This window comes from Musa acuminata, chromosome BXJ3-1, assembly GCF_036884655.1.
Source record: "Musa acuminata AAA Group cultivar baxijiao chromosome BXJ3-1, Cavendish_Baxijiao_AAA, whole genome shotgun sequence".
NCBI lineage: Eukaryota > Viridiplantae > Streptophyta > Magnoliopsida > Zingiberales > Musaceae > Musa > Musa acuminata.
In genome coordinates, this window is record NC_088349.1 from 15694813 (window position 1) to 15707829 (window position 13017).

The window sequence follows — 13017 nt, forward strand, 5'->3', positions numbered from 1 at the left end:
TTTTAGTATTTTTCCAACATCAATAGCCTCTCCCGAAGTAGAATGCGAACTCTGGGTTGAGGCTGCCGCTGGTTCTACTACACTTAGACTTGAGCGGCCACTGGTTCGCTTCCACCTGGCTCTTCTAAGTTCCTGGAATGGAAACATGACGTTTCCTCAACCTCTAACTGTTGTTTCGAAGGAGGAAGAAGAGCGCAGAGAAGGGATGGAACTAAGAAGGTGTGCTGAGGAAGATGAAGAGTGGAGTACATACAAGCCATCGAAAGGAGCGAGGCGGCTGCGCGGCGTTAGAAGACGTAGTGGTTCTGGCCAAGTGCCTCGGCGAGGAGACGAACACGAAGTAAGCTCATGAGACGAAGTGGAGAAGCTTCAAGTTGGCTGCCACTTGTAATTTGCTGGGATACGTACAAGGAAGAAAGCCATCGCCCCCATCATGGGCTTTCTGAGAGAGACCAAGCAGGGGTTTCATGGCGAAGAGGATGTTGGATGCAGCTCATTTCGAATGAGGGCAGCTCTGATGCCAGGATCTGATCACTTTCATCACACGACATGAAGCCATTGGCAATATGAGATAAAAATATGTATTCTACATGAGGCTGGCTCTGTGTAGGAGAAAAAAAATGATAAGAGAATATTAGGCACAAAAGGGTTCCACAATGAATACTGACCACATCTAGGAATTGTTTCCTACATGCTTTATGAAACAAGAAGTGAGCCTCTCTCAGGTGGGTGCCAATCAATTTACACATGAAACAAACCAATTCCCAGAATACACTTGTTGAAGCATACCAGGAAAAACTTTGGGACTGTTCAACTTTCTGAAAGGTTTTCAACCTTGAGCAGATAATCGAATTGGTGGCAATCAGCTCCTACTTCTTTTAATGCAGGAATCAGCCGAGGCAAAATTTTTGCCAGTGTTAACTTGAAACCAACAGAACAAGAGTGCTTGCGGCTCGTCTCAGTTAGGCAGGCATCCTTTGTAAGTGAACCGATCAGGCAGCCGTCCATGTAGGCCTCACAGGCTTTAAGAATGTAATGACCTCTTCTGCGGAAGTGGTCCTTGACGAAGACCTCAAAATGCTACATCAACAACATATAAATCAGACAAACAACATAGAATATCTTTAAAAAATAATAAAAAACCAACATTGTTGCAAAATATTTGTTCCAAAACCATATAAGGAATTTGTTCAGCAGATTTGACAAGATTTTGACTCTCCAGCAAACAAACACAGTGGAAGGGATGTGAAGTTGAGAACATTCTGGTACTAATGTAAGTTGTCAACGACAGCAATAAATCTAAGGTGAGTTAAAAAAAAGTGCAAGCTCTACAAATATTAAACTTGCTGTTGAAGGAGCCAATAACAGTCAAAGTGCAATATAATAAGTATAATGTTTTATCAGCAAGAAAAATTATCACTTATCACATAAACACAGTAAAATCTAGTTGTGAAGGGATCCGGTTTCTTTTGCAGAATGACAAATCTAAATCTTAAAAAAAAAAACACCATAACAGTCACAGTTATGATTGTGTACCCATTTCTCTTCATTATATATATATATATATATATATATATATATATATATATATATATATGAAGAGAAACAGAACTTGTAACGGGCTTTTTGCACTTACCACTGGGGGCCTTCTCAAAAGATACAGCATGGATTTCAAGTTAAGTAGGTATGTATTCTCATTATATGGTAAAGCATTCTTCTCGCCTTCAACTGTACCAATCTGTTTTTCATAGCCAGCTTCATTGAAATATGGCTTATCATTGAGAACCAATCCCTGTAGTGAAACTAGGACTTGGAGGATGCTTGAAGACGAAGGATCCCAGACTTCATTTCCCTTGCCTGTCCATGTATTTAGCAGGCTTAAGCAAACCTTCCCATCCACATACAAATTGGGGTTTACTCGCAGGCCACCCGAATGATAATATACTGACTGCAAAAACAAGAAGAATCAATAATAAAGTCGAAGTAAATTGAAGACTGGATTAACAGATTCACTCGTCCGTAAATTCAAGATGAATGATCAAAGCAAACAGGCAGGGATCATAAACTGAGGTTAGTCTTTTGACAAAATGTGGGGGATTTAACTAGCAAATTTTAATATCACAATTACCGGTGGAACTTGAGGGTACTCTGGAGGAAGTTGAAAATCGAAGAAGAAGAGGCCATCCTGATACGGGGTTCCACAGGCTCCAATTATTACAGCTCTTATGAGATCCATGCGGTCCTCAAACACTCGAACATAAATAGCATCTGTAATCAGGATCAAAACTAGAGCTCATTTATTCACATCAACTATATAAATTGTTTATTCAGCCAGTAATATTTCCTTACCAGGTAGGTTCTTCTCAAGAATGGTCCATTCTTGCTGAACCTTTTTGACCCACTTCCTTCCACCATTACTCTGCATTTTAATTATTATATCTTTTCTGTGTTAAGACAGCTATACAACTTACATAAGAAGCATAAGCATCAACACATATAGGAAAATCATGTATCTAGATACGGCAATGAATCAGGTAACAGCAGAATTCAAGTGCAGCATAAATATCATATGCATTGTATGTATAATGAGTTCTATGAAAATTTGTCGAGTTGCAAGAAAATGAAAGAGAAATTTATCAATTACCATCTCAGCATCACCATGAAAATGATGATCCAAAGGATTTTCAGTAACATCAAAGTGACTGAAATTACATAGATCATCCATACTATAATCTCTTTGATTTCCATCATATAGTCCCATCAATGTTGGTTTCACTATGCTGTCCTCAATTTTCAGTTCAGCCTCTTCTGTTGCTGCCACCTGATTCTCCACTTCAACAGTCTCATCCATGCTTTCTTCAATAAGACCATCTGATACATCAAAACCTCTATTCTCATATGCCTCATCTAATGTACTTCCAGAAAGGTCAATATCTGCTTTATGGCCATCTTCATTTGCAATTATCTGATCTGAACCTGATGAGTCAGACTGTTTTCTAGTCCGAGAAAACAATCCAGTGGCTAACTTAGTAACAAAATCAAGAGCTGCAAGTGGTACTGCAAGTGGTCCACTTCGTCCACCGGTACCATCTTCTACTGAAGTTGTAGCACTCTTTTCCCTTTGGACAGTGTTGTCAGTAGGATTTTGTGGATCAACTTCCTAAAAATGGAAGACTTCCATATCACAAATGTGAAGGGGAAAAAGAGAATACAAAAAGAATGGTTTTAGTTGACTATGAATCAGTTATAAGAGATGTTTACCTTTTCAGTGTCATCAAATATATCCATTTCGTTTTCGTCGACTGTTTCCCAACTAGCACCATCATCACTTAGTCCATCATCATCATCATCTCGACCAACAACATAAATTTCCTGAGGTCCAACCTGAAACAACAGTTGTGTCAGACAATTTCAAAGAAAAGGAATGGCAGGATCAATTATAATAACATCGTTAGGCAAATACTCAGGTTATAATAAGTTATAGCATTGTTGTCCATTTAAAATATGTGGTGGCATAAATATCAGTCGTAGTTCCTGTTCTCAGTAAGAGATACCTTTGATACCATCCCATCAGCCCATGTAACTTCGATGTCACCATCTTGGAGACCAACTATGTTTCCAACCCATGATAAACTTGTAAAGTTCCCACAAATTTCATCATTTTGGGTCTGATTCTCTTCACTATTGTCTTTGTGTTCCCTGCTTGAATCATCTGCTGTGTCTTGCGTACGGCGCTGATATTCTTGTGTCTCGGTAGGAACTTCAGATTTTGTTGTATCATCAGAAACAGGGGGCAAGCGAACAACAACATCACCATAGCAGTAATCATAATCTGGATGCCCATCAAGCTCATATGCACTAACAACTTCCTCATGATCAAATTCCTTTAAGTCTTCCGGCCTGGACACAGGTTTAAGCCACCTCACACACACAGTTTGCTCTTGGGAGTTCACACTTCTTACAACTCCCAGGCGATTTGTTTCAGAAGCACCATCTCCTTCGTTGGATGCCTTATCAATCACATACTGTTCTGGGAAAAATTCATGATCATTTGGAGTATGAATTGGAATTAGAGATGTTGATTGTAGCCCAAATTCTTTCTCTCCATTTTGCCAGGCTACATTAACCTTGGTAACAGTGTTGACAATGAGAAGAGCTTTTTCAAAGTTCTCATCTCTTCTTCGAGCTTTCTTATCTCTCTTAAAAAAGACTTTTCGAAGTTTCTTACGATAAGCTGGCCAGCTTTCATGAGCAGGCTCCTTTGAAACTGAAGATGAACTACTGCACGAACAATTTTCAGGCAAGTCATTTGATTCAGCTCCATTAGTCTCACCTAATTTAGCTGTTTTATCATGATTCGAGTAATCATCAGCTTGGGACTGACAATTCCCATCCAACAAAATACCTTCAGATAATCCATCAGTAACTTGCTCAGATGTGCATTGAGCATCATGGGCATCAGAGCTGATTGCATGACTAGACTTGACATGAAAGCAGTCAACAGTATCCTCTGTTTCAGGGGCATCTGTGGATGATCCTTCACCAAGAATGCAAGAGCTTGTATGATTATTCTGAACATGAGAAATGTAGTGGCTCCCGGGCTCCTTCAACTTACTGTTTCCTGGAATGCTATCAACAAGGATTGATGGTTGTGGATAAGATGAAAGGAGACACCAATCAGCTAATTGCCAATTTGTATGTGAAAAACAAGACAACAGAGTCAAGTTCTTTGGATTCTGTTCCTCAGAAGGAACAGTTGCTGAATTAGTACCGACACCAAGGTAAGCTGAAGCTATCCAATAGACAACCACCGAGCCAGCCTGAACTTTGATGACAGCACCTTCAAGACGGTTAGCTTTCCACAAGCCAGAAAGCCACCTGGAACTTTTGAAAACAGAAGAAGAAACAGCCCTAACCCTTTGACCAGGGTAGTATGGACAATCTGCATCATCAACAATTGGCTTCAAAACTGGTTTCAGTCTCATAGGATCAGCCTTCACAACTTTACACACGGATCCATCATCAAACAGAACAGTAACATTATCTAAAACTTCATCCACTCGGCCAAGCCAAGGTCCAAGAACTACAAAATCACCAACACTGAATTCCCTTATGCGTTTAAGATCTTTAGAGGAAACGTTTCTTATCACCTCACCATTTGGAGAAAGTAAATCAACTGTTATATCGACATCAACAATAAGCCCTAACTGTCCAGTTGGATCAGTAGCAGAAGCAACAATATCACCATGCAGGAAGCTCCTATCTACAACCGTGATATCACTAGTATTTTCCATTGTCTCAGAACCATCACTCCATGTTACTCTCACTTGTCCATCTTGAAGAGAACCAATATTGTCACCACCTTCAATATTATTGTTAATAACACCATTATCGCCTCCATTACTTTCGTCAACCTTATTCCCATCTTCCTCACTGCCATCGTCATCTGAGATGCTGCCTTCAGAATCTGAGTCACCAGCTACTTGCACAACAATTCCAAGCAAGCCGTCACGCTTACAGCATTTGACAACATCTTGTCTATAAACAAATATATCCTTAGCCTGGGCATCATTCAGTTCCCCAGTTTCCACTGGTTTCCCAACTTTAGATCGACTTGCAACATCAAAACAAGAAGCATTTGGTGCAGAATCTATCGCATCTGGCCCATTATTCACTTCCATTGTAGTATATCTAAAATTTATAAAGCTGTAAAAAAATAATGCAGTTTAGTCGATAAATGAACCATAAAGAAATAAATGCAGATACACAGTCAAATTGGAATTTTTTGGGATTTGTTTAATTGCACACTGAGTTCCTATTTTGTGTAAATTATTAAAATTAGTGAGAAATCCCCAAATGATGAGTCAGAACAACATATGATAGAACATATAAGCAACTAAGAATGGTGGATCAAAATGCAGAATGTAACAATTAAATAGTTATGGAGACAGCACTCACCATCCAAGAAGTGCTATACAGCCATATGAAAAGATGAGAGGAGGAAAAAACTCCCCTTTTCTTGACCAACTGATCTATTCCTTAGTTTACAATTACAAATGACAAGCTAATAGGCAACACAACTAGAGAAAATAACCTAGGTGCTCTATGAAGAGATATGCATGTTTAAAAGGAGGAGCTCGTGCATTTGCAGAATGCAAACACCAAAGCAGTTTACCAAATTACCAAATTAAATCCCAGAAATGCTTTATAGCTATATTACAAGACTGTTATGTGGAGTGTATCAGACACAAATTGAATTCCAATCAAGCCGAGGTACAGCCAGCCAGGTTGAAAGCCTGTTCAGATAGAGCCTGCAGGTTGCACCTGGTCCCAGCACCAGCCAGGCCGACCAGAAGACAAGTACAGAAAGCCTATTTCAAACCTTTAAGATGCACGTATGAGGTCCAAGTATGATGAAGATAGAATCTGACACAATGGCTCGAATACTGGACAGCCCGCTTCATACCAAGTAACCAAAATAGTATTTATCGGACTAAGGACCGGTATCAAATCAGATAAGGTGGAATGGCCAACAAGGTGTGAATACCAATTGGTGACCAGATTGGTACAGTGTAGCGTACCAATACAGTACATGTCAGCAGTGTCCAGACCAGAGAGAACAAGGAAGAGAGTAGGGGAAGAGGAGGAGAACTAGTGAAGAAGGAGAAGGCGGAGGAGGCATTGATGTAACAGGGTGAAGGAGGAGACAGTGATGTGACAGAAAAGAGGAGGAGAAGGAGGAGGAGAGTCGAGAGGGAAAATGCCTGAGAGGAGAAAGAAGGAAAACTGAGTGATACGCTTGGTAAGATATCAATCCCAAACGAAAAACACTATATGACCCAAAACTGGATGAGAACTAGTATCTAACTTACCAGTTCAATGTCCATGGTTAGACAAGTAAATATCAGCTTCAACTGATCAACATGTCTGACCTTCCCAGTCAGTATCTAATTATTTATTATTTCTTCCTAGTGATACCTACCATTCAAGTTGGCATACGGCATGATAACTGGGATTTAAATTTTTACGAAGTGCGTAAAGGAGATATATAACCACAAGTGAGATTCCTAAATGCAGGAGACGGCGAACAGGCAACTTTAGGGCAATGCACTGGACAGGAGAGAATCCTTACATTACCAGGTTAAGCTGCCGTAGAGTAGAAATTAGAACGAAGTATCTCAATGGCCATGGACATTTTCATTCAAGTTAAAATTTGTTTCTGACCAGCCCAACGCCTTGAAAAGGCAACACTAGCCAATCTAGGAGTTGGCGCTCCAGATACAATTAAGGTCGTAAGCTCCTCTTCACCAGAAAAAAGAGCTAACTGGTATATTGACAACAGGTCAACATTATTTAGCTAGTTTATGAACACTTTGGGCCTTTAGCTTGTATTTTTGGTGGAAGGGTCTAGAATGATATAGAGAGTCTATTCAAGGGGCCCTATGTGACAATTAAAAGCCCCCAAGGCAATGGTTGGACATCATCTTCTCTCTAATGCAATAAATTTAGTTTAATTTAGTAGAAAAATCTCTAGTGTTGATTTGAGAGGTTTTTTCCATACTACAAAACCCTAGTTAGGAGGGGTAGTTCTTGATAAATGCCAAGAAAATATGTAATATGATATATCAATATGTTCAAATTCAATCATCAATGTAGTGATTTAAAAAGCGCTAGTCACCAAAAAACACCAAGATCCCAAAATGTCTGAGGCGCTAGGCACTCCTGACAGTGGAACTTTCCGACGGCGAGAAAAGAACTGTTAGGAGGAGAAGAAAAAGTCACCGATAGTGGAACTTTCAGACGAAAACGATAGCGATAGCAGTAGCGGCGAAAGAAACTACAGACACCAATAGCGACAACGGTAGCGACGAAAGCTATGGACGACAACAGCGACAATGACAGACGACAGCGACAGAACTACGAACAAGGACATAATGGGCAAAGGAAGCTTCAAAGGTGTCCGTTGGTGCAGAGGAAACTGCGGTCCTCTCCCTCTACGGTGAGAGTTGCACAAGAAAGCAATGACGACAGAAGGAAGCTGCGGATGAAAGCTAGGTGTCGGACCCGTCCATCGACAACAAAGAAAGCCTCAATCCGCTATGTCTGTGGCAAAAAGCAGCAATGGCAGAGGCAAAAGCTACGCTAGGGTTGATGGCTTAGGGTTGCGTGGGGGTGTGAAGGGTGGCTTTTACGGGTAAGAAAGTGGCTAGTTGGTTCAATCGAACCACCTAGCCACTATTGAACCAAACCAGACTTAAAAGTCTGGTTCGATTGCTTCATTTGAACTAGGCGCTCGCTCGACGCGCCTGGCACCTGGGTTTAGAAGAGTACCCAAGCGGCGCCTCACTGAAGCACGTCACCTAGTCCACCCTTGAGGTGCTCGGGCCTCGCCTCGCCTGAGTGCCTATTTAAACCGCTGCAGCAATGTTCTATTTTCTTAATATGTTGACCAACTAATCTATTTCCAAGTGAAGAACTAAAAATTCTCATTTAATAGCTAATGTAACTACAGAAAGAATATGACCTATGAAGGGAAATGCAGATCTCAAGAACAAGATCTTGGCTTATAAAATAAGTAATATCAAACTCTGGTTTTGGGAGAATTCAGAACCTGATACACGAGTAGTAAAATGAAGCAAGCCTTCAAATAGAAGTAATGCTTTCTACAATATAACTAATTGTTCTGGATTAAACCCATATGGGCTGCTGTTGCCTTCTTGAAACTACAACCATTACTCTAGTCAAGTAGAAATAAATAAAGAGCAAGAAATTTCAGGTTCGTTCATACAACTGCTAAGCAATAAAAAGCATTAACAAACCAATAATTCAGAATGGAGAAACAAAAATCCTAGATTATTCGACAGTCTCCAATAAAACAACATACAAACTTTTCTTGCATGCTTGAGAGAATATATTTGGGTTGTCGTTTTTAGACTCAATTGTCAGGATTGGATAAAACACAATACTAAAGCATTTAAAGGCTTTCACTAACTACATGAGAAAATTCTTCATGCCACTTTTTTAGTATATCATAGACAGTATACATTAGAAGCCTTGCTTCCAGCCCTAACCAAGCTTAAATGCTGACTCAAATTCAAGGTTACAAGTTGCGCCATTGGTCAACAGTTAAAAAACACAATATAATAAGAAAAAAGACAACAATTTCATCTATTCAACACAAATAAATTGTGTGTTAAAAGAAATTTTAGCCATGCAGCCCCAACTATGGTTAGGTGACAGTTGAAACTTTGTGATTACACGACACAAAGAACAGACACTTCAAAGCAATTTGTACCTATGCCATGTCCATACTGAATGCACACTGCAATACATGGACCCTTCCAAATGATCCTTGTACCTATGTCATGTCTGTATCGGATATTGTAATTATCAAATACTTCCCAACATGTATAAAATACACCTATTTATGATAAGGTATGGTATATATGTAACAAAATTAGAACACTATATAAGGCTCCACAACATGTTCATATTCGAAAATTGCATATAGTGTGGACTTTTCAGGTTCCAATGAATGTGAATGGTGTCCTTAATTTTGCACATTCACATGAACACTCAAACGTTCACTATATATTTGAATTTAAATGGCTGTCACATAAGGATCATACATTGCTTATAATATACAAAGTATGATGACTTTATAATATTGGAAATACACATGCAATAATTGTTGCGCCACACCATGGGATGTCCTGTTTTTATAAGATTTGTTGTGTTGAAGGCCCATATTACACTCATTTAATAGGATTTATTTAAGATAAGAAAGCAAAAAGACATTTTGGGGCTTGTTCAAACCATGCAGAAGGTTGTAGAAATATGGTTCACAATCAATATTAACCAGACAACCAGCAGATGTGATCATGTGGTAACTTATGAAATCTGCAAAAGACATCCTAAACTAGCTAAAGTTATTTAAGAGAAATAAATCAAAATGGTCCCACGTTAAAAAGCCTAGCTAAAGAGAACCTAATCAAACTCAAACACCAATAGCCATGTTGAGATGGTAAGACAATAGTTTTGCCTCTTTCATATCTAACAATTGCCCAACTGATATGCCAATGGTAGACCCCACTTTGCCTCTCTGGACACTGACCTCACCAATAGCAAAACAAAAGATTAAAACTCTGAACTACAGCTGATTGTTTAGTATTGAAATGAAACAAAAAGAACCAATAACAGCAGTACTTCCATCTAAATATCACCAGTAATTCAATGGACAAGCAAAGCCTTCTTATGCTGACCAACTGCAGAATGCTTGGCTCCAGCTATGAGTGGAAATAGTTACCAATTGAATTTAACCAGATGTAAGGTCATATAGAACTTTTTATGTCAAACCGATTAAATGTGGCAGAAAAAAAGTAGCTTTCACGGAAAAACTTTAAATGATTTAACTCAAACATAGTGCAATTCAGAAAATGTAAAAAAAAATGTCTTGCTGTGACTAAATATGAATGCAATTCCTATCATATAAAAATCTCATTAGAACGGTTTAATCATCCCTCTCATACGATGGTCTGAAAAAGCGACTGAAACTACAAGTCCAAGTATTGACTCAATTACAACTTGGTAATCTCAGCAATTAAAACTCGCAGTAGACAAAGAATATATATATATATATATATATATATATATATATATATATATATATATATATATATATATAAAGGAAAATGGCAAAGCAGAAGGTTCTAGTAATGAGGTTGAACATGAATCATATGACGAAGGGCTTCCTGATCAATAACCCTACCATAAACTAATAAAAAACTAATTTGAACCATCTACAATGACGGTAAACTAAACGCCAATAGTCTGACGTAACTGAGTTCGTCCCGAATCTAAGAAGCAGAAAGATCAGTACCAACAAACCGCATGTCTTGTGCAAGAATCATCCCGAAGGCAGAAGCCCCAAACAAAAAACAAAAGGCGGAAGGATGAAGCCATCAAAGATCTTACCCTTTCCCCCTTCTCAGGAAGTTCACCAACATTTGGTTTGGCACCAAAGACATACATATACATTGTTATTACTATTAGGGCTCGATGCCGATGGATGAGCTAAAGATCCGAGCAAACAGGAATGATCCACAGATTAGGGATTAAAGAAGGAAGTAATCACCAAAGGCAAACGGGTGGACCAAGGATAAAAGAGGGGGGAGAGAAGGGGTTCGAACCTTGACGGGTATCGACGAGGCGGCTATCGCCCGATGACCAAGAGGCGGCGGCAACAACTGCGGTGGCGGCGGGAGGATCCCGTGCTTGGGGTCGACGGCGACACCTCTCGAGACAAGGGAGGCGATTAGATGCTATCGGAGGTGGGGAGGAGACGAAACAAGGCAGGAATAAAATGAGAATGAGAGAGAGAGATGCTGAGAGAAGGGCTGGGTTTGGGTTGTTTCACCGCCTCTCCCTCTGTACGTATATACAGCTCAATTTGATTCAATGGTTAGGATTTGGTTCGAGCTGGGATGAGCTCACAGTGCCATGAACCGAGCCGGGCTGTAAGGGCCCGGTCAAAGCTATTACTCTTAGCAAATTGTCCAATATACCGAATCATGGTTAATTTAACCATGATTGGGATGAGCTCAAACGAAGTCGGGCTCGGATTGGGTCTCAAGCCAAGCCAATTTTTTGTTGGGAAGAGAAGCATAGGCTGAGCTCAAACGAAATCGGGCTCGGATTGAGTCTCAAGCCAAGCCAATTTTTTATTGGGAGGAGAAGCATAGGCTGAGCTCAAACGAACTCGGGCTCGGATTGGGTCTCAAGCCAAGCCAATTTTTTGTTGGGAGGAGAAGCATAGGTTGAGTTCAAACGAAGTCGGGCTCGGATTGGGTCTCAAGCTTAGCCAAAAATTTTTTGTTGGGTGGAGAAGACGTGCAAACTAAAAGTGAAATCTCACAGCGGAAAACCGAAAGGATAATTATGTGGTTTGGGCCCGAAGCAAATAATACCATCTCAAAGAAGCTTTTTTACCTTCTCTAAATATACCAAAAGATAATTAAATAATACTTTTAAAGTATTGTCTTTATTTTACTTTCCCATCAAAAGTTAGACGTTTCATTTCTTCACAAATGGAATGACTATACAAATTTAAACATCCTTGTCAACTTAACACCACCTTTTAGATCCATCATGTTTTCCTTAATTAGCATACTTTTCTGAAAAAGAGCGAGAGATGCAGTCACTTGTTTCCAATCACCAGATACTGCAAGTCTCTCTCTCTCTCTCTCTTCATGCCTCTCTCTTCCTTCTTGCTGATGTGTGACGGTGGGGGAAGATGATTATTTGTGTCGCTGACGTCGGCCACCAAGTAACCTCTTTCTCTTGGAATTTATCTTTACGAATTTGATTCATCGAAGATCCGCAGAACAATCCGGTGTAACCATGCAGCTTCGAGGAGGCTGGCGATGAAGTTAAATTTATGCCATATTGCGCACTGCTCCTTGAAAAGAGGTTCCACCTTTATTCTTTTTCTTTTTTTTTCTCTTTTTCTTTGTCATCAGTTGAAAGTTTTCTTTATCTGCCAATCTTTAGTCTCGGGGATCAATGTGTGTTGATCTCTAGTCTTGGGACCTTAGGAGATTACCTATGCCAATAGAAAACCACATAATCCTATTGTCTAAGTTTTTAGACTTTATGAACTTATATATCAAAAAAATCAGTATAACAAAATCTGAGATAATTATTTTATTAGGAAAAAAATCATTAACATCGTGGTAAGCCCGACTCATATTGATAGAATTGTCTAAATTACCTTTCAGGTGAAAATATCCGATTCTCAATATGTCTCTTACACAAAAAAAATCGAGATTGAAAAATATTTTTAGATCTAATTTCTCCGACATCTAAGTTAGTGACTCTATGAGTACGGATATAAATGATCAAACAAGGTTACTCAAAAAGATAAGTTTAACTCCTTTATGATTATTCATATTTGGTCATAAAGATAATATTCAAGATGAATATTTATATTTAATCATAAAAAATAAGAAAGAAGCTTTC

The 13017-nt window shown here is 39.3% G+C and overlaps 1 protein-coding gene across 1 annotated transcript; it reads right to left on the reverse strand.

The window, feature by feature from the left end:
• Nucleotides 1–545: 545 nt before the first annotated feature.
• Nucleotides 546–11419, reverse strand: LOC103998771 (probable ubiquitin-conjugating enzyme E2 23). The gene is made up of 8 exons (XM_009420353.3): nt 11190–11419; nt 3555–5706; nt 3262–3384; nt 2645–3160; nt 2350–2419; nt 2129–2268; nt 1637–1948; nt 546–1080 (listed from the first exon to the last, which is right to left on the reverse strand). The coding sequence occupies exons 2-8, from the start codon at nt 5679–5681 to the stop codon at nt 811–813; spliced, it is 3558 nt and encodes a 1185-aa protein (XP_009418628.2). The 5' UTR covers nt 5682–5706; nt 11190–11419; the 3' UTR covers nt 546–810.
• Nucleotides 11420–13017: the final 1598 nt, after the last annotated feature.